The sequence below is a fragment of the Malania oleifera genome, chromosome 6 (genome assembly GCF_029873635.1).
Source record: "Malania oleifera isolate guangnan ecotype guangnan chromosome 6, ASM2987363v1, whole genome shotgun sequence".
Classification (NCBI taxonomy): domain Eukaryota; kingdom Viridiplantae; phylum Streptophyta; class Magnoliopsida; order Santalales; family Ximeniaceae; genus Malania; species Malania oleifera.
In genome coordinates this window covers 50792380-50817044 of record NC_080422.1, presented here as the reverse complement: position 1 = coordinate 50817044, position 24665 = coordinate 50792380, and the positions used below count along the sequence as shown (strand labels likewise).

The window sequence follows — 24665 nt, the reverse complement described above, 5'->3', positions numbered from 1 at the left end:
AGGTGGATTGGGTTATGGTTAACAAATTTTTATCAATTTTGCCTCTAAGGTAAGGAGTCCTCAAAGCCGCTCCGCAGTGACACAGTCCGCTTTTTTCTATTTCCTTCACTTTCTGTCTTCTGAGAAGGCTAAATGGATCAGTCTCAACCTTGTCTTTTCTCTTTCTAGTTGCGGCGATGGGTGGAGAGCCGGCAGAAGAAGTAGAGGAAGAAGAAGAGGAAAAGATGAGAATGGTAAAGATAGGATCCTACGGGGGATTGGTAAGGCTGCTGGTTGCCATTGATGGAGAATGTACTGCCGCCGCTGAGGAGACGATGCTGCTGTGGGGGATTCAGCAGCCCACTCTCTCAAAACCCAACGCTTTCGCCCGCCAATCCTCCATTCATCTGCACCTCGACGCCTGCGGCCATTCCCTCTCCATCCTTCAATCCCCTTCTTCCTTGGTACGTACTTCCAGTCTTCAGCTTAATCTTCGTCTTTCATTATTATTGAGTATTTTTAAATCCTTTGTTTTTCCTCTTGTATGCGTGGGCGGGCGATTTGGTTTCCTTAATTGATTTTTACCGGTTCTTTGATTGGGCTAAATAACCCATGTGTAGTTTTGCTGGGTGTTTCCCCTGACAAGGCATAGGATTGATTCTACAAAATTTGAGCTTACTCAACCGTAAATGCACTGTCTTCACTTAAAATTTGAAGAAAGATCTAGACCATAAAGATTAATTTAAGTTACTGATTAAATATTTGAAGAAAGGATTCTCTTAACCACAAGTTGGCTCATAGAAATGGAATTGAATCGAATGGAAGGGAATCTAATTTATCACTTGATTTCTTTGCGTACCAGAGACTGAGAAAATATTTATAAGAGAAGATCTGAATGACCACGTTGGAAGAGATAATAAAAATTATGAGAGGATATGTAAAGGATATAAATATGGAGACAAAATTGAGTCTGAGGAGATGATTTTAGACTTCGCTATGTCATATGATTTTAGTATAATGAATACTTGCTTTAAGATGAGAGAAGAACACTTAATAACCTTTAAAAGTGGACAAAATAGAAGTCAAATAGATTTTTTTTTTTAACTAGGAGGGTAGATCGTTTATCATGCAAGGATTGTAAAGTTATTTCAGGTGAAAGCCTAACCACACAACATAGAGTCTTAGTGTTAGATATATGTATTAAAAAATGGAAGAAAAATGATAAAATAAGCCAGTGTAAAAGAATTAGTGGTGGAACCTAAAAGGAGAAAATATAATAAAATTTAAAGATAAAATGATCAAAGATGGGGATTGGAGCGTAAAGGATGGGATAGATACAAATATTTTTTGGAATAGATTAGCTAGCTCTATTATAAAGATAGGAAAAGAGATTTTAGGTGAATCAAGGGTAAGATTCTCAAATAGTAAAGAGAGTTGGTGGTGGGATAAAGATGTACAAAAAATCATAAAGACAAAGAATTTGGTATAAAACGTGGCAAAAATGTAGAAACGGAGATAACTTTGAAAAATATAAGGAGGCAAGAAAAGATGCAAAAAAGGCCGTTAGTGAAGCTAAATATAGATCATTTAATAGTTTGCATGATAGATTATGTACAAAAGAAGGGGAAAAATATATATTTAAACTTGCTAAAGCTAGAGAAAGGAAAAGCAAGGACTTACGAAATGTAAAATGTATGAAAAGTGAGAATAATATTGTCTTCATTAAGGACAAAGACATTAAAGAAAAATGGCGAAGTTACTTTAGTAAGTTGTTTAATGAAAACCAAATAGAAGGTTTAAACTTAAAATTGTCAAATAAGGAAAAGACTAAAAATATGAGATTTATTCGCAAAATTAGAGTTAACGAAGTTAAGTTTGCACTAAAAAAGATGAAAAATGGGAAAGCTATGGGACCAGATAACATTCCAATTGAAGTTTGGAAATGCTTAGGTGATAATAAAATTATATGGTTAACTAATTTATTTAATATAATTGTAAAAATTAAGAAAATGCCAGATGAATGGAGGAAAAACACTTTAATATCTATATACAAAAATAAAGGAGATATTCAAAATTGTAATAACTATCGTAGAATTAAACTTATGAGTCATACGATGAAACCATGGGAAAGGGTAGTTGAACAAAGATTAAGGTTAGAAACAAAGGTCTTAGAAAATCAATTTGGTTTTATGTTTGGGAGATCTACCACATAAGCTATTTATCTTTTAAGAATATTAATGGAAAAATTTAGGGAAAAGAAGAGGGACTTGCATATGATATTTATTGACCTTGAAAAAGCATATGATGGGATGCGTAGGGAAGTCCTATGGTGGGTTTTAGAAAAACAAAGCTGTATGTAGTAGGTATTCTGATGTTATTAAGGATATGTATGATGGAGTAATGACTAGTGTAAGGACTATAGATGGAGAAACCAGAGAATTTCCTATCACCATAGGTGTACATCAAGGATTTGCTTTGAGTCCTTATCTTTTTGCTTTAGTGATGGACCAATTGACTAAGAGTATTCAAAAGGAGGTTCCATGGTGTATGTTGTTTGTAGATGATATTGTATTAATTGATGAAACTAGGGACGAAGTAGAGGCTGAGTTAAAATTATGGAGAGAAGTTTTGGAATCTAGAGGCTTTAGGATAAGTAGAAATAAGACAGAATATATGAAATGTAATTTTAGTAATGATAGGAGGAATGTTGGAGATAAAGTTAAACTTGATGATGAAGAAATAAATAGCACTTGTAGATTTCGATACCTTGGATCTATTATGCAAGTTGAAGGAGAAATTGAACATGATGTAATGCATAGAGTTAAAGCAGGTTGTGTAAAATGAAGAAGTGCTTCAATTGTGCTCTGTGATCGTAGAATACCATTAAAATTGAAAGGGAAGTTTTATAGGACAGCCATAAGACTAGCTATGCTATATGGATCAGAATGTTGGGTGACGAAGAAACATAATATCCAAAAAAATAAAAGTTGCTGAGATGAGAATGCTTCGATGGATGAGTGGTATAACATTGAAAGATAAATTAAGGAATGAACATATTTGTGGTAAGTTAGGTGTAGCTTCTATAAAAGATAAGATAAGGGAGGGACGACTCAGATGGTATGGACACTTGCAATATAGGCCACACAGTGCACATGTGAGGAAGAGTGACTTAGTTACTATGGGGGGCAATAAAAAGGGTAGGGGTAGACCTAAAATAACTTGGGAGGAGATAGTGAGTATGGATTTAATATCCTTGAATCTATCAAAAGAAATGGTCCATGATCGCATAAATTGGCGGAAAAAGGATTCATATAGACGACCCCACCTAGTGGGACTAAGGTTTGGTTTTGTTGTTGTTTATTTCTTTGCGTTCTCCGTTCAAATTTTCATTTTATTTTATTCCCATCCTATTCCATTTTCAGTATGCTGGAATAAAGTGATTGGAGGAGAATGAAATGAAAAACTATATGACAAATCCAATTCCATTCTATTCCTTTCCACTCGTGTACCAAACAAGTCTTTGTGCATTCGAAAATAAGATGCCACTATTTAGCAAATTTATGGTAGCTTAGAAAATGCTCAAGTGACCTTCCAGCAAGCATGTGAAGTTTTCCTTGGGGTTTTGCTTGTTATGTTTTTGACAATCAAGGGAAACAATGGCACGAGTGAATGGATTCATCTGCCAAAGACTACATCTTTGGTGTGACAATGCTGCATATTTTGCTAATGAGACAGTTTGTTGACTTTAGTTACATTATGTGTCACATGGGTTAGCTAGCATAAAAGGGCTAGGCGATAGGCTTATTTATCGCACGAGATCAGGAAAATTGCTGACTTAAGTGAACCAAAGTGCAATACAAACATACACTCCTGACCCCTTGTGTAAAATTAGATATTTTTACTCCACTCCATGACTGTTTGTGCTATCAATTTCATCATACTTTTGGATTAGTGTTCGTTGCATGTAGGTCATGCACGTCAAGTTTCACTTTAATTAATTTCTTTAGTCATCCTATCGTACTGGAAACAACATATTTAAAAAGTAAAAGTTTCCAAAATGTGAATACTAAGATGGATAAGTGGTAAAACATTAAAAGGATAAATTAAGGAATGAACATATTTGCAACAAGCTAGGAATAGCACTGATAGAAAATAAGATTAGGGAGGGGCGGCTTAGATGGTTTGGACATTTAAAATGAAGGCCAAGTAGTACACCTGTGAGGAGGAGTGAGCTAGCTATTGTTAATGGTACTAGAAGAGGTAGGAATAGATGTAAAATAACTTGGAATGAGGTTGTGAGGAAGGATTTAACAGCTCTTAAGTTAGATGAGGAAAATGCCCTTGATCATGTGAATTGGTGGAAAAGGATTCATATAGCCGACCCCATTTAGTGGGACTTAAGGCTTGTTGTTGTTGTTGTATCCTATTGTACTGGAAATAATTAAATCTATTAGAGCATAAATTTAAAGTTTGTTATAGAGATCTCTTAAGATGGAATGTTTATCGATATCCAAGCCCCTCATATTTGGGCATGTGCATAGTAGTCAAAAGCGCGCCTGAGGTGTACCTAGGTGCAAGGTGCAAAGAGGCAACAAGGTTGACACCTCGAGTGTTGAGGCAAGGTGACCTGCACGAAGTGCACAAAGGCGCATGGGGGTGAGAGGTGCAGTGAGGTGCTCCTTGAGCGTACTGACTTTTTACTCTTTTTTTTGCCTTAAAAAATATCTCATTTTTAGTTTTTCACTTTGTGCCCTGGGCTGAGTTCTTTGCATACTTGAGCTAGCTAGAGAGCCTTTGTCTTCATTGAGCGTGAGCTCTCTACATGTTGAAACCAACGTGAGGCTTTTTCAAGTAGGTAAGCCTTCTTCTTCTTCTTTGAACTCGGTCTTAAGTCTTGACTAGTATGTTCGAGTACTCATTGCTCAGTTCTTCTTCTTCTTCTTCTTCTTATTCGAAACTTGGTCTCAAGTCACAACTAGTATTTTTGAGTGCTCACTGCTTAGTTCTTCTTCTTCTTCTTCGAATCTCTATCTCTACTAGGTCAAATGGTGAAAGATTAGAGACCAAAAACAGCCAAGCAGGTTTTGGATATTGCAGCTTCTTCCTTCCTCTCTCTCAGTCCAGGTTTCATAATAGGTCACTAATGAGAGACTTTAATCGTACTTCTTATGATAGGTAGATAGAGATTGCAATAGAGAATATATAATTCACTTTTTGGAACTACACCGCAATATACATATTTTATTGAGTTTTTATTTTTTTGGAACTATAGTATTCGTTTTCTCAAATTTATTTATGTTATTTCTAAAGTACAGTATATACTTTCCTTGTAGCTAGGGGGTAACATGGTTTAAAACTTTAAATGGATTCAGAAGGCTTTGCGAAGAATGATCTTGCATGGAATTATGCATATTAGGATGATAAAAAAAATAGAAATAATGTGACTTGCAACTTTTGTGGTAAAGTAACGAAGGGAGGAGTGTTCCAGGCAAAAAGCCATATTTTTGGAGGATTCTGAAATGTAAAAGAATGCTTAATTGCCCATCTCATGCTAGTGTGTAGATTAAGGAGTATATGTTGAGCAAAGAAGCAGAGGGGGAAAATGAGTTATTGCCTGATTTTGATGACATAGATTGTTATGGTGACGATGAAGAGGACGAAGCTTAGGAAATTGACTCTCATGGCTGATAGTTGTTGAGGTTGAAGTTCCCATCAATCCAATAGCATGTACCTCAACCCACCTTGAGTTTTTGGTCTTGAATTTACGAGCAATGGGGCTTCAAGCCCTAATCAATTTTCCTTTTTTCATTTTATGTTGCTGGAGAAGTCGTGTTTCACTATTCCTATTATGCATACACTTTTTCCAGCGAGGCATGAAAGGTGCACCTTTTTCTATTGGCCATACATGTCATAGGAAAAATCGTGTGCCTTTTAGGATTTGTGCCTTATAAATGCGCCTTGATGCACTTCGGCCAAGAAATGCGCCCTAGGACGCGCATTGAAAATGCCTTCGAAAAATGTGTGCACCGTTTAGGATTTGCGCCTTGATGTGCTTTGGGCAAAAAATGCGCCCTAGGGCGCACATTGAAAATGCATTTGAAAGCATTGCTATTGGACATCATGTGCTGCCCATTGCCTCGGTTTGATATTGGGAAGATACCTGCAATTCATGCAACATTGAGAAGGGCAATATTTTTGAACGGTTATATTTATGACTATATTGGTGTGGTGAACTTCATGAGGCAATTCATAGGAGGAAAGGAGTTATTAAGGCATGCGGTGACAAGATCTGCAGCAACCATAATCATTCTTCATTTAGATACACTTGAGCGAGATGTTTACTTCTGAAGACTAGAATATTAGTAAATGGGCAAACAAAGTGGCTAGCAAAAGAGCAACTAGTATTTTTTGATGCATACCTTTTTGGAGTACAATTGTTTACACCCTTAAATTGATAGACCGACTTGTTTGTGTACTTCATTTGCTTGATGGGTAAAATAAACCTGCAATGGGATGTATTATGAGGCTATGGATATGTCTAAGGAATCCATAGCTAGGGTTTTCAATGAGAGAGAAGATAAATTCTTGGAGGCATTTGAAATTGCTGGGTTTTCAACAAGAGAGAGGATAAATTTTTGGAGGCATTTGAAATTATTGACAGGAGATGGGGATGCCGACTTCATTAACTTTTGCTTGCAGTTGCACACTTCTTGAACCTAGAGTTTTTATTATTCAAACTCCAACATTGTGCAATATGAAGAAATCATGACCGGTTTGTACAGATGCATTGCAAGGTTGGTTCAATCGACTGAATTGCAAGATAAAATTTCAAAATGAATTGGCAAATTACACTACTGCTAAAGGCCTCTTTGGAATTGATATGGCTGTGAGGCACATGAAGACAAAAGCACATGACTTTTACTTATTTTGGTTTTAGCTAGTAAGGTAGTCTTTACGTGCATTTTTACTACCTCCTTCTCTTTAAAACAATTTTAGCTACTTAGCTAGTAGGAATTCATTTGAAGTTTATTTAATAACAGAAAAATGGTGGATGTCATTTGGATTGTCAACTCCAATTTGCAAAATTTTGCTGTGAATATTGGCTGTGAAAGAAATTTGAGCATATTCCAACATGTGATTTACTAGGATATCATGGGTTAAAGAACATAATATTTGGTTTACTACTACTTTTTAGAATCATTATTTACTATGTTATTTTTTACTTCTTGCAGCTTCATAGAAAAAGCAGGAATACGCTAGCCCAAACATGCTTGAATGATTTGGAGTTTGTGAAATATGATCAAACTTTGAGGCGTTGGTACAATAGGTGTGATACCATTGATCTCATCATTCTAAAGGATATTGATGATAATAATGAGTGGTTGATTTGTAAGATAGATGACAAGTCCGATGAGAACGATGAATGTATGTTTGAAGATGATTCTTTGGCTTGGGGTGCTATTGCTATATGTGTTGGAGTAAATGAGCCCTTGCATTGTACTTGGTCAAGAATAAGTGCAAATGTGTCATCATCTTCTAGAGGAAGAGCTTCATCTAGCACTACTAGGGCTACAACATTGGAACTTATAGATGAGAATGAGATCCAAGAGGCTGGTGTAGAGTAGGACGAAGAGGAGGAAGATGTTTAAGAAGACAATTTTGATGAAGAAGAAGATTATGATAATCTCTTTGTAGACTTAGTTGATGATGATAGATGCGGACAAATAGATTTTAGACTTTGAAATCTTTTATTGTACTTTTATCTTTTGATATTGAACTATGTTTTGATGCTTTTGGACTATAGGTTTGGCAATTTCATTTTCTTTGGTAGTTTGAATCTTGAACTCTTGTGTGCTTATATTGAACTATGCTTGTTTCTTTTGGAACTTGGTACTTATAATTTTTATGCATTTATTTGGTATTTTAAATTCAAATATTATTGCCGAAGTGGGTGGGGGAGAAAGCTAGAGAAATGGATAAATAAGGATTTAAACTTTGGTATGCTAGAAAAGAAAAACATAAGAATGGGGTAGGAATTATTGTTGACAAAAATTTAAAAGATTACATTGTAGATGTCAAAAGAGTAGGGTATAGGATTATAAAAATCAAGATGGTCTTAGGACAAGAGATAATAAGTATCATTAGTGCTTATGCTCCTCAAGTAGGCTTAGCAGAAAACCATAAGAGACAATTTTGGGAAGATATGGATAGTATTATACAAGGCATATCAGGAGTTGCGAAAATATTCATAGGAGCAGATTTGAATGGACACGTTGGAAGGGATAATAAAGGTTATGAGAGGATACATGGAGGATATGAATATGGAGACAAAAATGAGCCTAGAGAGATAATCTTAGACTTCGTTGCGTCATGATTTTATTACAATGAATACTTGCTTTAGGAAAAGAGAAGAACACTTAATAACATTCAAAAGTGGACAAAATAAAAGTTAAATAGATTTTTTCTTAACTAAAAGGGTAGATTGTTTATCGTGTAAGGGTTGTAAAGTTATCCTAGGTGAAAGCTTAACCACATAACATATAGTTTTAGTGTTAGATATATGTATTAAAATATGGAAGAGAAAGGATAATATAAACTAGTGGAAGAGAACTAGATGGTGGAATCTAAAGGGAGAAATTATAATAAAATTTAAAGATAGAATGATCAAAGGTGGTGGGAGTAAGATGTCCAAAAAGCCACAAAGAAAAAAATAATTTGGTATAAAACATGGCAAAGATGTTGAAACCTAGATAACTTTGAAAAGTATAAAGAGACGAGAAAAGATGCAAAAAAGGCTGTTATTGAAGCTAAACATAGATTATTTATTAATTTGTATGTTAGATTAGAAACAAAAGAAAGGGAAAGAGATATATTTAAACTTGCTAGTGCTGAGAAAGAAAGAGTAAGGACTTAGGTAATGTAAAGTGTATAAAAAGTGAGGATGTTATTGTCTTGGTTAAGGAAGAGATATAAAAGAAAGATGGCGAAGTTACGTTAGTTAGAGACTTAATGAGAACCAAGCAAAAGACTTAAACTTAAAATTGACAAATGAGAATAAGACTAAAAATATGAGATTTATTCTCAAGAACAGAGTTAACGAAGTTAAGTTTGCACTAAAACAGATGACAAATGGAAAAGCTATAAGGCCGGATAACATCTCAATTGAAGTTTGGAAATGCTTAGGTGATAATAAAATTATATGGTTAACTAATTTATTTAACACAATTATAAAAACTAAGAAAATGTCAAACAAATGGAGGAAAAACATTTTAATACCTATATATAAAAATAAAGTAGATATTCAAAATTGTATTAACTATCATGGAATTAAACTTATGAGTTACAATGAAACTGTGGAAAAGGGTAGTTGAACAAAGTTTAAGACTAGAAAAGAAGGTCTCAGAAAATTAATTTGGTTTTATGCCTCTGAGATCTACTACAGAAGCTATATATCTTTTAAGAAGATTAATGGAAAAGTTTGGGGAAAAGAAGAGGGACTTGCATATGGTATTTATTGACTTAAAGAAAAGCATATGATAGGGTACTTAGGGAAGTTCTATGGTAGGTTTTAGACAAAAAGGGTGTAGGTAGTAGGTAGATTGATGTTATTAAGGATATGTACGATGGAGTAATGACGTGTTAGGACTATAGGTGGAGAGACTAGAAAATTCCAATGACAATAGGTGTACATCAATGATATGCTTTGAGCCCCTATCTTTTTGCTTTAGTGATGGATAAATTGACTAGGAGTATCCAAAATGACATTCCATGGTGTATGTTGTTTGTAGATGATATTGTCTTGATTGATGAAACTAGAGATGGAGTGGACTCACTGAGGTTAATTCGCAATGGACCAACTCACCCAAATCGATTTCCCGGCTCCATAACTACTAGGTGGTGAAATAGAGCGAATGCTAAGTTAGAATTGTGGAGAGAAGCTTTAGAATATAGAGACTTTAGGATAAGTAGAAATAAAACAGAATATATGAAATATAATTCTAGTAATAGTAGGAGGAATATTGGAGATAAAGTTAAACTTGATGATGAAGAAATCAATAGCACTAGTAGATTTCGATACCTTGGATCTATTATGCAAGTTGAGGGTGAAATTGTAAAGAGTGTAATGCATAGAGTTAAAGTAGGTTGGGTAAAATGAAAAAGTGCTTCAAGTATACTTTGTGATTGTAAAACACTCTTAAAATTGAAAGGAAAATTTATAGAGTGATTGTAAGACCAGCTATGCTATATGGATCAGAATGTTGGACTACTAAGAAACAGCATATCAAAAAAGTAAAAGTTGTCGGAATGAGAATGCTTAGATGGATAAGTGGTGTAACGTTAAAAGATAAATTAAGAAATGAACATATTCGTGGTAAGTTAGGCGTAGCTCCTGTAGAATATAAGGGAGGGATGACTCAGATGGTTTGAGCGCTTGCAACGTAGGCCACATAGTGCCCCAGTGAGGAAGAGTGAGTTACTGCGAGGGGCAGTAGAAGGGGTAGGGATAGACCTAAGATAACTTGGAATGAGATAATGAGTAAGGATTTAATAGCCCTGAATTTGTTGAAGGAAATTGTCCATGATCGTATAAATTGACGTAAAAGGATTCATGTAGCAGAATCCACCTAGTGGGACTTTAAGCTTGGTTTGTTGTTTTTGTACTGCTGAAGTGTTTATAGATTGCACCTCGCCCTTGCCTTGCACCTTGTGCCTAGGCTCCAAGTACCCTTTGCGACTACTGTGGACGTGTTGATCCTGATGGATAGAAAATTTGATCTAGTGGCTTGTCTTGTTAAAATGCGTGTGTGATCCTGATGGATAGAAAAATTGATCCAATGGCTCGTTTTGTTAAAATAATTGTATAAAGAGTTACAGAGTGGTAGAGGACTAGATCCCCTTGCATTTCCAATTTTTGTTTGATTTCTATTTCAATTACTCATCTAGGGAGGAAAAAAGAAAAGAAAAAGGCACAATTATCTGCATGGCTATATCTTGTGACTATGACTATTGTAGCATAATTTTTTTAAAAAAAGTAATTTTAAAAATATGCAAGTTTTTTTAATTTAGGATTTTATTTCTTGTTATCTTAGTGTGAAATATGATTTTCTTAGTTGGTTTGCCTTAGTTCATGGCTTTACGTATTTGGGAACATATCAAATCAGGTTAGGGGCCTTAGGGCAAGTGAATGTGTTGTTGATTAAGTGAGACTTTTATGTTTGATCGAAATTCAAGTGAGTTCTTAAAGACCATGTTTGATATAATTTTTTCTTGGCATTTAAAACTATAGTCATTTTTAGTTAATTTTCTTGATCTTTCATATGAGAAAATGTCGCCAAACTTAAAGGGGTAGATTAGACTATTTTTAAAATTTTCAATTTTGTTCTTGGAAGGGAGAGTTGACTTCTCAGTCATTGGAAACTATATTTTTAAAGAATTTTTATTGTATTCAAATGGAAGGTGTGTTTTTTTATTTAGATGTGAAATCTTAAGTAAATGAATTAAAAGGATAAATGACTTCTAATTAAGTAATTTGTGTGCACGTGTAGATTTTAATATTGATAAGATTTTTGATAAAGTGCTTGCTTCATATGTCTTGCACCTTGTGTCAGGTGTACCTGTGACCTTGTGCGGCTGGATATATTGGAATATCTAGTATGTGCCACAGTTAAGGATTTGATGATGACCTTGTGTAGCTGGGCATGGATTCATTGATTATAATGCAGAATTTTAACAAAGAAAGATTTTGTATCAGAATTTATAAGCTTAGTGATGCAGAACCACTGAACTCTGAAGGAGAACTTTAGATATTTATACTGTAGCTAGGATTTTTATTTTAGTTTGAGAAAAATTCTGATTATTTTAGAAATTAGTTAATTTAAGTTTATTTTCAGTATTTTAACTTTTAAGTACTTTGAGGTTATTTTGTAATTTTATGTTTTAGTTGCAGTACTTTTGTAACTATATGCTTTTAGTTGTAATTTTGCCGTATAAGTATTTTTGTAATGTGTTAGTCAGTTACCAAATTGAGCCCCTTTTTGGAATGTCTAAAAAAATAAGTACTTATTATGAAAAGTACTTAAATTACGCACTTATTTTAATAACTAGTGTTTGGTTTACACTTAAATAAGTACTTATTTGAAAAAAGTACTTGTTTGGAAAAATACTTATAATAAAAATAATCTTACACTACTTTTAGATAAGTACTTTTTCCAGAAAAGTACATTTCTAGAAGTGAATCCAAATCTCCTGTTCAGTTCCTCTTCTTTTCTCTTGCAGACTCTCCCTTCCCTTTCCAGCTTCTTCTCCTTCTTCCTTCTTCTTCTTCCTCCTCTCTTGTTCCGTCGTTCTCTGTTCCAGATCCTTCTGTTCTGTCTTTTCTTGTCTCTCATCTATTTTCCCCTCTTCTTCTCTTCTTTACTCTCTCTCTCTCTCTCTCGTGTAGACTCTCCCTCTCCTTTCCTTCTTCCTTCTCTCTTGTTCTGTATTTCTCTGTTCCAGATCCTTCTTGTCTCTCTTCTATTTACCCTCTTCGTCTCTTCTTTACTCTCTCTCTCTCTCTCTCTCTCTCTCTCTCTCTCTCTCTCTCTATTTCAATACATGTAGCTTCCAGTTTTATTGGGGAAGTTTTTCTTGTGGTATAGTCTGGATGGATACAGGTCATATTATTATTATTATTATTTTGAATCTATGGGGATGTTTCTTTCTCTTTGTTGATTAGAATATTTTTTGAGTTATTACTATTACAATTACTATTATAGTTTTTTCACTTATTTTAACTGCAGAGCACACCTGGAGTAACTGGAGCAGTGATGTGGGACAGTGGAGTTGTACTGGGGAAGTTCTTGGAGCATGCTGCGGACACTGGTATGCTGCTTCTCCAAGGAAGGAAGGTCATTGAATTGGGCTCTGGCTGTGGATTAGTTGGGTAATAACAAGAACATTGTCCATCTTAACTTTGCTTAATTTTAGTATGGTTTGTTAATGAAATTTATCGATCATTTTGTTTTTGTTAGAGGTTGTATATGACTTTTAGTGTTATTATTATTGAGTGTGTTAGTATGTTAATTAGTGAGAGTTAGTGAGGGTATTATTGTCATTAGAATGTATTTAAATTTGTATTATAAATAGAGGGAGAGACCTATCTTCAAGTTAGGTCATTAATTGTTAATCAAATCTTAACATGGTATTAGAGCATGATCCTATCTAAACCTTATTTCCCTCTGCCATTGCCGGAAAACACCATTCCCGCGGCTGTTCTTCCATTCTAAATCACAAACCAACCATATACCCATAATCAACCTCCCGCCCCCCACCTAAGACGACCCACCCCAAAAAACCCCATCGCCGGAGGGCCTCCCATGCGCTGGCCAAATGCTGGCAAGGCTGATCCCACACGCCAGTGCGTGAGAGCAGTTCTGGCCACTTTTTTTTTTTTCCTTCTGCCATGCTCCGATTCCTTCTTTAGACTATATTATCAAGCTGTTAGGCCAGTTGTTTGCTAAAAAATTCATCCTTTTTTGACCATGCACTTGCGGTATTCCGTTAATTTCTGTTCAGGGTTTTTGAAGGCTTCCTTGTGAGTTTTTAAGAGCCGTGGCAGCGTTTGTATGTTCAGTTGTGAGGCTGTGGCAGTGCTATATCTGTTGGTGAGTTGTTCACCTTGTCCGTGGTTGCGTCAGTGCTTCACATGGTTTGTGATTGTTCCGATTATTGATTGTTCTTCTTGTTTTTGGTGTGGTTGCTATTTGTGAGTGCTGTGGCAGCGCTATATCCATCGGTGAGTTGTTCACCTTGTTCGTCGTTTTGTCGGTGTTTTACATAGTTTGTGATTGTCCCGATTAGTTTTGATTGTTCTTCTTGGTGTGATTGCTGATTTGTGAGTGCTGGGATGGAATCTATAAAAAAGAAAAAAAGGGCAGCCTGATGCATAAAGCTCCCGCGTATGCGGGGTCCGGGGAAGGGGCGGACCACAATGGATCTATAGTACGCAGCCTTACCTTGCATTTTTGTAAGAGGTCGTTTCCACGCCTTGAATAACCTTACCATTGCGACTAAGCTCACCTTCTTGGGATGGAATCTATGAATCCCAAAAATTTGTTTTCTACATCACTACCGCAAATAACGACTCAAAAGTTGGATGGAAAGAACTATGTTTAATGGTCTAAAGCTATTTGGATTTATTTAGCAGGATTAGGGAAATCTGACCACTTGCTCCCATCCGAGTCTTCTGATGAGAAGAGAAAAGACGTGTCGGTTCAGGAAGATGCATTGATTGTTTCCCTTTTATGGAATTCGATGGAGCCACAGTTTGCATCGATGTGTATGCATCTAGATACGTCCAAGGAGGTTTGGGATTCTGTCAAACTTCTTTACTCCAATAACATTACGCATATTTATGATTTATCCCAGGAGTAATTTCAATTACAACAAGGAGATAAGAGCATTGCAGATTATTTTGGAGATACGAAGCGTATTCATGAGGAGCTTAATGTCGTGCAAGCTATAACTGCCGATGTTTGTGAGATGCACAAGCTGAGGGAGCAGGTGATAGTTCTTCATGTTCTAGCGGGCTTGAGACCTGAGTTTGAGGCAGTTCGGTCCCAGATACTTAGTAGTGCCGAGCTACCATCATTTGTTGATGTTTATTCTCATGTCCTTCGTGCTCCCTTTAGCATGCATTCTCCTATTCTTGCATTTAGCTTTGAGAGGACAACCTTTGCTACACAGAGTGATTCTAGTTCTCTACCATATAACCTCGAAAGTTATCGTGGTGGTTCAAGTAGTTGTGGTAGTAGAGACGGACGAGGTAAAGGTACTTATCACAAGTGCACTCATTGTGTATGGAATAATCATAGTATTGAGTAGTGTTGGGATCCTCACGGCAAACCTTCACGTGTTACCATTGTAGCCACCACTAACTTCACACCTTTGGGGGCAATCAATGCAGCTACCACCGACTCCTCACCTTTGGGGTTGAGTGGGGGGCAACATATGGTCTTTATGTCAGAGGAAGAGTATTTCAAGTTCCATTAGTATCAAGCGTCACAATAAGCTTCTCTTCCCATTGCATCTTTTGCCCAATCAGGTAAGCACACTGTATGCTTGTCATCTAGCACTTCTCGTCCTAGTCCTTGGGTCATAGACTTTGCTGCCATTGTTTATATCACTGGTATACCTAGCTTTCTCTCTACACTTCAATATCCTGCAAATTTACCCTGTGTTACTCTTGCTGATGGATCCACTGCTGCAGTCAAGGGAATTGGGATTGTAAATCCCACTTCTTCCATTTCTTTTTCGTCGGTTTTATATATTCCCAAATTTCCTTTCACTCTTATGTCCGTTAACAAAATTACTAAATCCATGAATTGTTCCATGACATTCTTCCTTGATTTTGTGGTTATTTAGGATTTGAAGATGAGGAAGACGATTGGCAGAGGGTGTGAAGTTGGTGGACTCTTATCACTTTGAGCCACTATCTCCTTCTACCGCCTACACTACTGCTGCCACACCTTTTCCAAATCCATGGTCGCTTAGGTCATCCTTCATTGGAAAAGTTAAAATGTCTTGTTCCTAGTTAGAGTTCTGTGTCTAGTCTTGATTGTGAGTCTTGTCAGTTAGGAAAGCACCATCGTGTTTCTTTTGCTTCCCGAGTCAATAATGGGCTGCAAGTCTTTTTATGTTCATTCAGATGTATGGGGTCTTAGTAGGGTTGTGTCCAAGTTGGGTTTTCGGTACTCTGTAACCTTTGTGGATGATTATTCAAGAGTGACTTGGTTATATTTAATACAAGATCGTTCTGAGTTATTTCATGTATTTTGTGCCTTTTGTTCTGAAATAAATTAATATAGCAAAAGAGATTTTAGGTGAATCAAGGGGAAATTCTCGAATAGCAAAGAAAGTTGGTGGTGGGATAAAGATGTCCAAAAAACTGTAAAGACAAAAAATTTGGTTTAAAACGTGGCAAAAATTTAGAAACATGGATAACTTTGAAAAGTATAAAGAGGTGAGAAAAAATGCAAAAAGGGCCGTTAGTGAAGCTAAACATTGATCATTTAATAGTTTGTATGATAGATTAGATATAAAAGAAGGAAAAGAGATATATTTAAACTTGAGAAAGTTAAAGAAAGGAAGAGTAAGGACTTAGGAAATGTAAAATGTATAAAAAGTGTGGATGATATTGTCTTGGTCAAGGACAAAGATATAAAAGATAGATGGCGAAGTTACTTTAATAAGTTGTTTAATGAAAATCAAATAGAAGGCTTAACTTAGAATTGACAAATGAGGAAAAGACTAAAAAATATAAGATTTTTTCGCAAAATTAGACTTAGCGAGTTAAGTTTGCACTAAAAAAATGAAAAATGAAAAAAGTTATAGGATCGGATAACATCCCAATTGAAGTTTGGAAATGCTTAGGTGATAACGGAATTATATGGTTAACTAATTTATCTAATACAATTATAAAAACTAAGAAAATGCCAGATGAATGGAGGAAAAACACTTTAATACCTATATACAAAAATAACGGAGATTCAAAATTGTAATAACTATCGTGGAATTAAACTTATGAATCATACGATGAAATTGTAGGAAAGAGTAGTTGAACAAAGATTAAGGCTAGAAACGAAGGTCTTAGAAAATCAATTTGGTTTTATGTTTAGGAGATCTACCACAAAAACTATATATCTTTTAAGAAGATTAATGGAAAAGTTTAGGGAAAAGAAGAGTGACTTGCATATGGCATTTGTTGACTTAGAGAAAGCATATGATAGGGTGTCTAGGGAAGTTATATTAGTAGGTAATAGGTATATTAGATGTCATTAAGGATATGTACGATGGAGTAATGACTAGTGTAAGGACTATGGATAAAGAAACTAGAGAATTTCCAATCACCATAGGTGTACATCAAAGATCTGCTTTGAGCTCTTATCTTTTTGCTTTAGTGATGGACCAACTGACTAAGAGCATTCAAAATGAGGTTCCATGGTGTATGGTGTTTGCAAATGATATTGTATTGATTTAATGAAATTAGGGGCGGAGTAGAGGCTAAGTTAGAATTATAGAGAGAAGTTTTGGAATCTAGAGATTTTAGGATAATTAGATATAAGACAGAATATATAAAATGTAATTTCAGTGATGGGAGGAGAAATATTTGAGACAAAGCTAAACTTGATGATGAAGAAATAAATAACACTTGTAGATTTCGATACCTTGGATCTATCATGCAAGTTGAAAGAGAAATTGAAGATGATGTAATACATAGAGTTAAAGCAGGTTGGATAAAACGGAGAAGTATTTCAAGTGTGCTTTGTAATTGTAGAGTACCTTTAAAATTAAAAAGGAAGTTTTATAGGACGGCTATAAGACCAGCTATGCTATTTGGATCAGAATGTTGGGCGACGAAAAAACAGAATATCCAAAAAGTAAAAGTTGCAGAGATGATAATGCTTAAATGAATGAGTGGTATAACACTGAAAGATAAATTAAGGATGAACATATTCGCGGTAAGTTAGGTGTAGCTCCTATAGAAGATAAGTTAAAGGAGGGACGACTCAGATGGTTTGGGCACTTGCAACATATGCCACATAGTGCGCCCGTGAGGAAGGGTGAGTTAGTTACTGTGGTGGGTAGTAGAATAGGTAGGGGTAGACCTAAAATAACTTGGAATGAGATAGTGAGTAAGAATTTAATAGCTCTGAATTTGTTAAAAGAAATGGTCCATGATCGTATAAATTGGCGGAAAAGGATTCATACAACCGACCCCACCTAGTGGGATTTAAGGCTTGGTTTTGTTGTTGTTGTTCTGAAATAAAGACTCAATTTGGTTTGCCATTTTGAATACTTTGAAGTGATAATGCTAAAGAGTTTTTTGGTGCACAATTCACTACTTGTATGACTTAGTTTGATTTTGTTCATCAATCATCCTGTGCCCACACTCCTCAACAAAATGGGGTTGCAGAATGGAAAAATAGACATCTCCTTGAAATCACTCGCACTTTACATTATTAAATGCATGTACCTAAAGTGTTTTGGAGTAATGTTGTACTTACTCCTCGTATATTTGGGTGTGTGAACTTTGTTCATCAACTAACTCCTGGGGTGGATAAGTTGGATCCTCATAATATAAAATTTGTCTCTCTAGGCTACTCGTATACTTAAAAGGGATATCGTTGTTATAATCCTGTGCTACATCGCTTCTTTGTTTTTGCCAATGTTACCTTCTTTGAGTCCACACCTTATTGCACCCAGTCATTGAGTGCTTCCGAGCTCAATGTGTCTCTTCTTTTGCCTAATCTTCCATATTCTATGTTGTTGTCCTTGTCCAACCAACCATCTGAGTCTCCATGTGGTTCGAGTCCTTCTCATCACCTTGATCATCCTAATTTGCAGGTGTAATCACGATGGCTGTTCCAAGGAAGAGAGTTCCCTCTAGCTTTTACTACCATGCCTTTGGTTTCCTCATCTAATGACCATACTTCCTATGATGTTGATCCTATTATTGCTGTTCGTAAAGGTAAACGCATATGTACTCAACCCCCATTTCCAACTATGTTTCTTATAACTCCTTATCACCCTCCTATTATTGTTTTGTCACTACTTTGTCATCTACTGTCCTTCCTAAATCTATTTCGGAAGCTTTAGCTCATTTAGGGTGGAGGGATGCTATGGTTGAAGAGATGAATGCTTTACATGATAGTGGTACTTGGGACTTGGTACCTCTTCCTTTTGACAAGTCTGTGGTTGGTTGTCGTTGGGTTTACACTATGAAAGTCAACCCTGATGGTTCTGTGACTTGTTTAAAGGCTTGTCTTGTTGCTAAGGGATACACTTTGGTATATGGTCTGGATTATTGTGATACGTTTTCTCTAGTTGCCAAACTTACATCAATACGTTTGTTCTTCTCCTTGGCAACTACTTGTCACTGGCCTTTGCATCAGTTAGATGTAAAAAATGCCTTCTTGCATGGTGACCTTGAGGAGGAGGTTTATATGGAGCAACCACTTGTGTTTGTTGCTCAGAGGGAGTCAGGTTTAGTGTGTCTAGTTTAGAGTCTTCCAGAGCATGGTTTGGTCGTTTCAGGGCTGTAGTACTTGAGTTTGGTCTTCGACGATGTGTTGTGGACTAGTTTGTGTTTTATTGTCATACTTCATTAGGTAGGATTCTTATTGTTGTTTATGTGGATAATATTATTATTACAAGTGATGATGATAAAGGTATCTAGAGTCTCAAACTTTTTCTACTTAGTTTCAGACCTAAGATTTTAGACCATTGAAATACTTCTTGGGTATAGAAGTATCGAGATCTCGAATCGGAAATGCTTTGTCACAAAGGAAGTATGTTCTTAATTTGTTAGATGAAACTATCTTGTTGGGATCTAAATCGGTTGTTACACCCATGGATCCTAACAGCAAATTAATGCCGAATATGGGTGATTTGCTACCTAATCTTGGACAATACCGAAGACTTGTTGGAAAGTTGAATTATCTCACAGTTACTCGGTTGGATATATCTTTTCCAACAAGTGTTATGAGTCAATTTCTAGACTCTCCGAGGACAAGTCATTGGGACGCTGTAATTCGCATTTTGAGATATCTCAAAGGTGTACCTAGGAGAGGTCTTTTATTTCATGATCAGGGTCACGCTTATATACATGGATATACAGATGCAGATTGGGCTGGATCACCTTCCGATTGGAGATCCACCGCCGACTACTGTATTTTGGTTGGTGGTAATTTGGTTTCTTGGAAAAGTAAGAAACAAACTGTGGTGACAAGGTCAAGTGCTAAATCAGAATATAGAGTTATGGCTCACACTACCTGTGAACTTGTTTGGTTGAAGAACATGTTGGAAGAATTGGGTTTTCTACATTCTCAGCCTATGAAGTTGATGTGTGATAATGAAGCTGCCCTTCATATTGCCTCCAACCCGGTCTTTCATGAGCGGACGAAGCACATTGGAGTTGATTGCCACTTTGTTTGGAAGAAACTTGGGTAAAAGCTCATTACAACTGCCGCTTATGTGAAGTCGGACATGCAGCTTGCTGATTTGTTAGTATGTTAATAAGTGAGAGCTAGTGAGGGTATTATTGTCATTAGAATGCATTTAAATTTGTATTATAAATAGAGGGAGAGACCTATATTCAAGTTAGGTCGTTCATTTTTAATCAAATCTTAACAGTTTTACTGGGCTTGCCCTTCAACATGGAAGAACTCAAAATTATTCTATGAGATAAATCTTCTAGAATCCTGCTAGTGTGGAACCCTGGTCTGATTTACTTGTTGACCAGGTCCATGATTTCTTACTTAAAAAGTATTTTATTCTTTTTTTTTCACTCCAGTTGCATTGCAGCTCTTCTGGGTGCTCAAGTAGTCCTTACCGATATGCCTGACAGAGTAAGACTTTTGAAGAAGAATGTTGATGCTAATCTGGGATGTGGACACATGCGAGGTTCTGGAACAGTGTGTGAGCTCATATGGGGAGATGATCCTGACCCAGCATTGATTGATCCAATGCCTGATTATGGTAATAATCCTCCATTGTCTCCTGTTCACAAAAAAAAAAAAAAAAAATGATTGGTATTTAGGGCCTTTTTAATTCTAGAAAACAGTTTTGTTTTCCATATCTAGTTTTAAAATAATCCTGAGAGTGCCACCTTGTTTTGTAGCTTTTCAACATTTGTAGAGAAAAATTGGAAACAGCCTTTTTATTGTTTCCCAAGTCATATATATAAATGTTGGAAAACTGGAGAACAAAATGTAGCAATTTTTGTAATTATTTGGAAAGTGGAAACAGAATATGAAAAATGTCTTTAACAAGTAAATAGACCTTTGTGTTGCATTTCGAATGTTAAAATGGTCATGTAATCATCATATTACAAGGATAGATTCCATTCTGTCATGCTTGCTTTGGTTGGTTTCTTATTGCAAATAAGTTTGGATTTGGCGTGATGGTGAATTATCTTCTGCGTAATGCAGTGGGAATGGGAAGGGTTTGAATCCTGGGACTGGGAATCAGCCGCCCTATAAATGGGTAATGCTGTATGCCATGCTTTATTTCCCAGACCCTGCTAAAAGCCTTGTGCGCTGGGCCAACCTTGCGTGTTGTGTGGAAACAGGCTTGCTGATGGGAATGTTTGATATCATAGAATGGAATTGCCACATTTCAGTGACTTGGGAAATTTCTTTGACACTTGTACTCGAATGTTTTGGTCCTGCCTAGTGATATGATTTTTCAATAAGGTGATCAACAGTAAAGAGCAGTGCATTTCTCAAGCACCAAAATGAAGGTGCCCCTTGGAATTCAAGAATGGATCTATATATGCTTCTCCGTTAACCAAACTAGGATTTGTGTTACATAATTTAGGCACTCGTTGGTAGTAGGGTTTTATATGTAAGAATAAGATAGGAAAATATTACAGATTAGAAAATGCTTCAAGACACATTATAATGTCATTTTCCCTAAAACGTCATTTGCCCCCACCAGATCAGTGTGTATTTGAGTCAGCAAATACGTTTCCAGGATACAATGAAGCGCAAAATATAATCTGATATCAATTTTCGTTATACACGAACGAAAACTGATCACAAACACCCTTGGAATAATTTGAATAAATTTTATGGAATTCTATTTCTGCAGAACATAGAATTCAGATTTGAAAAAGATTTAATTTTGGAAGTTTTATGTAAGAAAAAGGAGAGAATGATGAATTTTCTGTATATTTCGTGGAGTTAATTTTCTCTTTAAATAGATAGAATTATGCCTTTTTCAAAAGGTTGCATCTGTTCAAATCGCAAAGCAAATTTGACTTGCTCGCACCAGGGGTTGACTTGGTCGAGCCTTGGTTGAGATATTCTAGAAAATCAATTATTCATTCATGTTTAGTTGATGGTACCATCGACCAGTTCGCACTTGGTCTCCTAGTCGCGCCACTTGATCTTAAAAAATATAAGATTAATTTTAAGTCATCCAATCATGATCAACGGTCACGATCTCGCAACGATGCAAGCGTGCTAAGTGCTTGTGCACCACTAACGCCCTACAGCTCACGCCATGCGCGCGAGTGCGTGTATGGGACAATGCGAGCACTATAGTACACACTAACACTTTCTCTAAACCAACTTTAAGGAATTATTCCATCTCTTATCATTTATTAATGATATTTCCTTTTCCACTTTTTTCAATGTGGGACAAACCCACATAACATTAAATACTTCTCATGAATGCTTTAGAAAATTCATAAATAGAAGACTTTCAAAATCCATAAAATTATATATTTTAGAAAATATTTCAACATTATACACCTTGGGTTGGTTTGAAGTTTGAGGATCACAAAGTGATAGGCTGACGGCTTATATTTTGTTGTACTATTCTTGACCTGATTCAGATTTTCTGCTGCTTTGTTTGTCCATCCATTTTAAAGAGTTCTATTTGACCCATCCTACACATTTTGGGCCAGTTATGCAACTTCCAGTGCTTACCTTTTCTACTTCATTCATTCTCAATTTATTTATAGATTCTTTTCTTGTTGAAAAATTTCAGTGCTGGGTTCAGATGTAATCTACAATGAGGGAGCTGTAGTGGATTTGTTAGCTACACTGTTGCAACTTTGTGGGGCTCAGACAACAGTATTTCTGGCTGGTGAACTCCGAAATGGTAATAAATGCCGTTCTGTTGTATTCCATTCATCTTACAAATATCTCAACATTATTGTTATTGATATATATATATATATATATTTTGTGGTAGATGCTGTCCTTGAATATTTCTTAGAAGCTGCAATGAAGGACTTCATGGTTGGCCGTGTGGATCAGGGCGAGTGGCATCCAGATTATCACAGCCAACGAGTTGTTATGTATGTATTGGTGAAGAAGTGAAAGGAGGGAAAAGTTAAAAAGTTACTGATCATGCGTTTGGCAGCCTGATGTTAAGATCTTGACTTCTGATTTGTATGAATTTGAATGAACAAAGTAAAAAATTATATTAATATTTTTTAAGTATACATAAATCTAAATCTAAGCTTGACATTTATGTTTTCAAATGTACTTATAATGATTGAAGCTGGGAAACTTTTTATGACCAAGAAAGTTTTGAAGATAGAAGAGAGTTTCAGCCTTGCCAAATGCTTTGTGCCCCACGCTCGGAAAGCTCCCTGCAGCAAGTAATTGGATCAGCGCCGGAGACTGGTGTGGCAAGTTTTCCATTTCTCGTGAAGATATTTGTTTATTCACCGCCTTGTTTTGTCTGTTTGCGGCACAACATGCTCAAATTAATTAAACCATTGCACTAATCAATGCATTGATTTGTAAGGGTCACTACCCCTACTTTAGGTAGAAGGAATTCTTATCATAAACGATCTTTGAAAAATAAATTTTGACTCCAAAATTTGGAAAGAATAGTCCTAAGGGTTTGTTTGAGAACTACTTTATAAACTAGGAAGGTTTGAGAGGTTACTTAAGCGTCGAATTTGCTCTTTCAATATTTTTTTCGAAAAATTGGTAACTGAAAATTCCTTACTCTATCCTAAATATATAACAATTGTAAGCATACACTTACCCTAAATGAGAAGCATAAAATATTCAAATGTGCACATTTGATTCCTGCAAACAAGGAGCAAAATAGTCATACTTCGAATGAATAATACACATGCTTTGTATCAAACTATATAAGATGTTGAGGAAGGCCGTACTTCATGGCAACAATCTTGCCTAACATCATGACAACTATCAAGCAAATTGGGGACTGATATTACGTGAGCTTCCTATTTAAGAGGAGTCAGCGAATCATCTAAGTATGGATAGGATCGTGTAGATTAATCACATTTAATTTTATATTCTCCATTTACATGTATAGATAAGGGTTGTATAGAGCTTGTAAAATAAATATCAATAGCAATTCATTCTTTGCTCTCTTTAGTTCTTTATTTCCCTCTCGTTTCTTTTTGCTCTAGTTATATCATGGTATCAGAGCAAATTGATCCTTAAGAGGTAAAACTTTTGTTTGAGGATAATTCTCCTCAGTTTCGTTCCTCTATTTTTTAATTTTTGAATACCACAAAACAAAGGTTGTATTTCTCATATCTTCTCACATTAACGTTAGTGTCAAATGTTGAGTGTGAGTTTTATTTTTCAGAATTCCACTACTCTTGATTGTGGGATTATTATGAAGCTCTCTATTTTTCACTTGGTTTAATCAATCAATCCAATTTGATTTTTGTTTTCATTGAGCATTTTATCGAACAGTTGGGGTGCACAACTTGCATATTGCCTTTCCGTTTAAGGTTGAAGAAGGTGGGTTTTGGGTTGTTTTTCCTAGGCTAAAGCCCGGCTAAAGCCTAGTCCACGCACACAGTCACTCCATTCCATTTCTCTTTGGGCCGCACATTTTATTTTAGCCAATAGACTCTGATTTGAGCCTAGCCCATGCCACAGAACAGACCTGCGCCCCAGATCCAGATTGCGCCCTGGTTCAGATCTCACCCTGATTCAGTCTAACCTAGTCAGTATTTTCAAAAAAAAAAAAGGTTCACTTCTCTTGGCTGAAAAGGCAACCAAGGTGGAAAAATATGACAATCCTAATCATCACTTATGCCTCCAACAATCAGATCACCCTGGATTGATTTTCGTTTCTCCACCACTCATGGAGGACAATTATTCCACATGGAACCGTGCAATGATTCCCGCACTCTAAGC

General features: G+C 36.0%; 1 protein-coding gene across 3 annotated transcripts; it reads left to right on the top strand.

The window, feature by feature from the left end:
• LOC131157137 (uncharacterized) lies at positions 1 to 23014 on the top strand. 3 transcript variants are annotated; one of them, XM_058111048.1, is made up of 5 exons: positions 1 to 443; positions 12762 to 12904; positions 20315 to 20499; positions 22516 to 22629; positions 22723 to 23014. In XM_058111048.1, exons 1-5 carry the CDS (start codon positions 177 to 179, stop codon positions 22848 to 22850), a joined length of 837 nt encoding a protein of 278 aa, XP_057967031.1. In that variant the 5' UTR covers positions 1 to 176; the 3' UTR covers positions 22851 to 23014. The 3 variants fall into 3 exon arrangements, with proteins under 3 accessions (XP_057967031.1, XP_057967029.1, XP_057967032.1); XM_058111049.1 differs by having other exon boundaries at positions 76 to 443; positions 20369 to 20499; XM_058111046.1 differs by having other exon boundaries at positions 47 to 443; positions 22516 to 23014.
• Positions 23015 to 24665: the final 1651 nt, after the last annotated feature.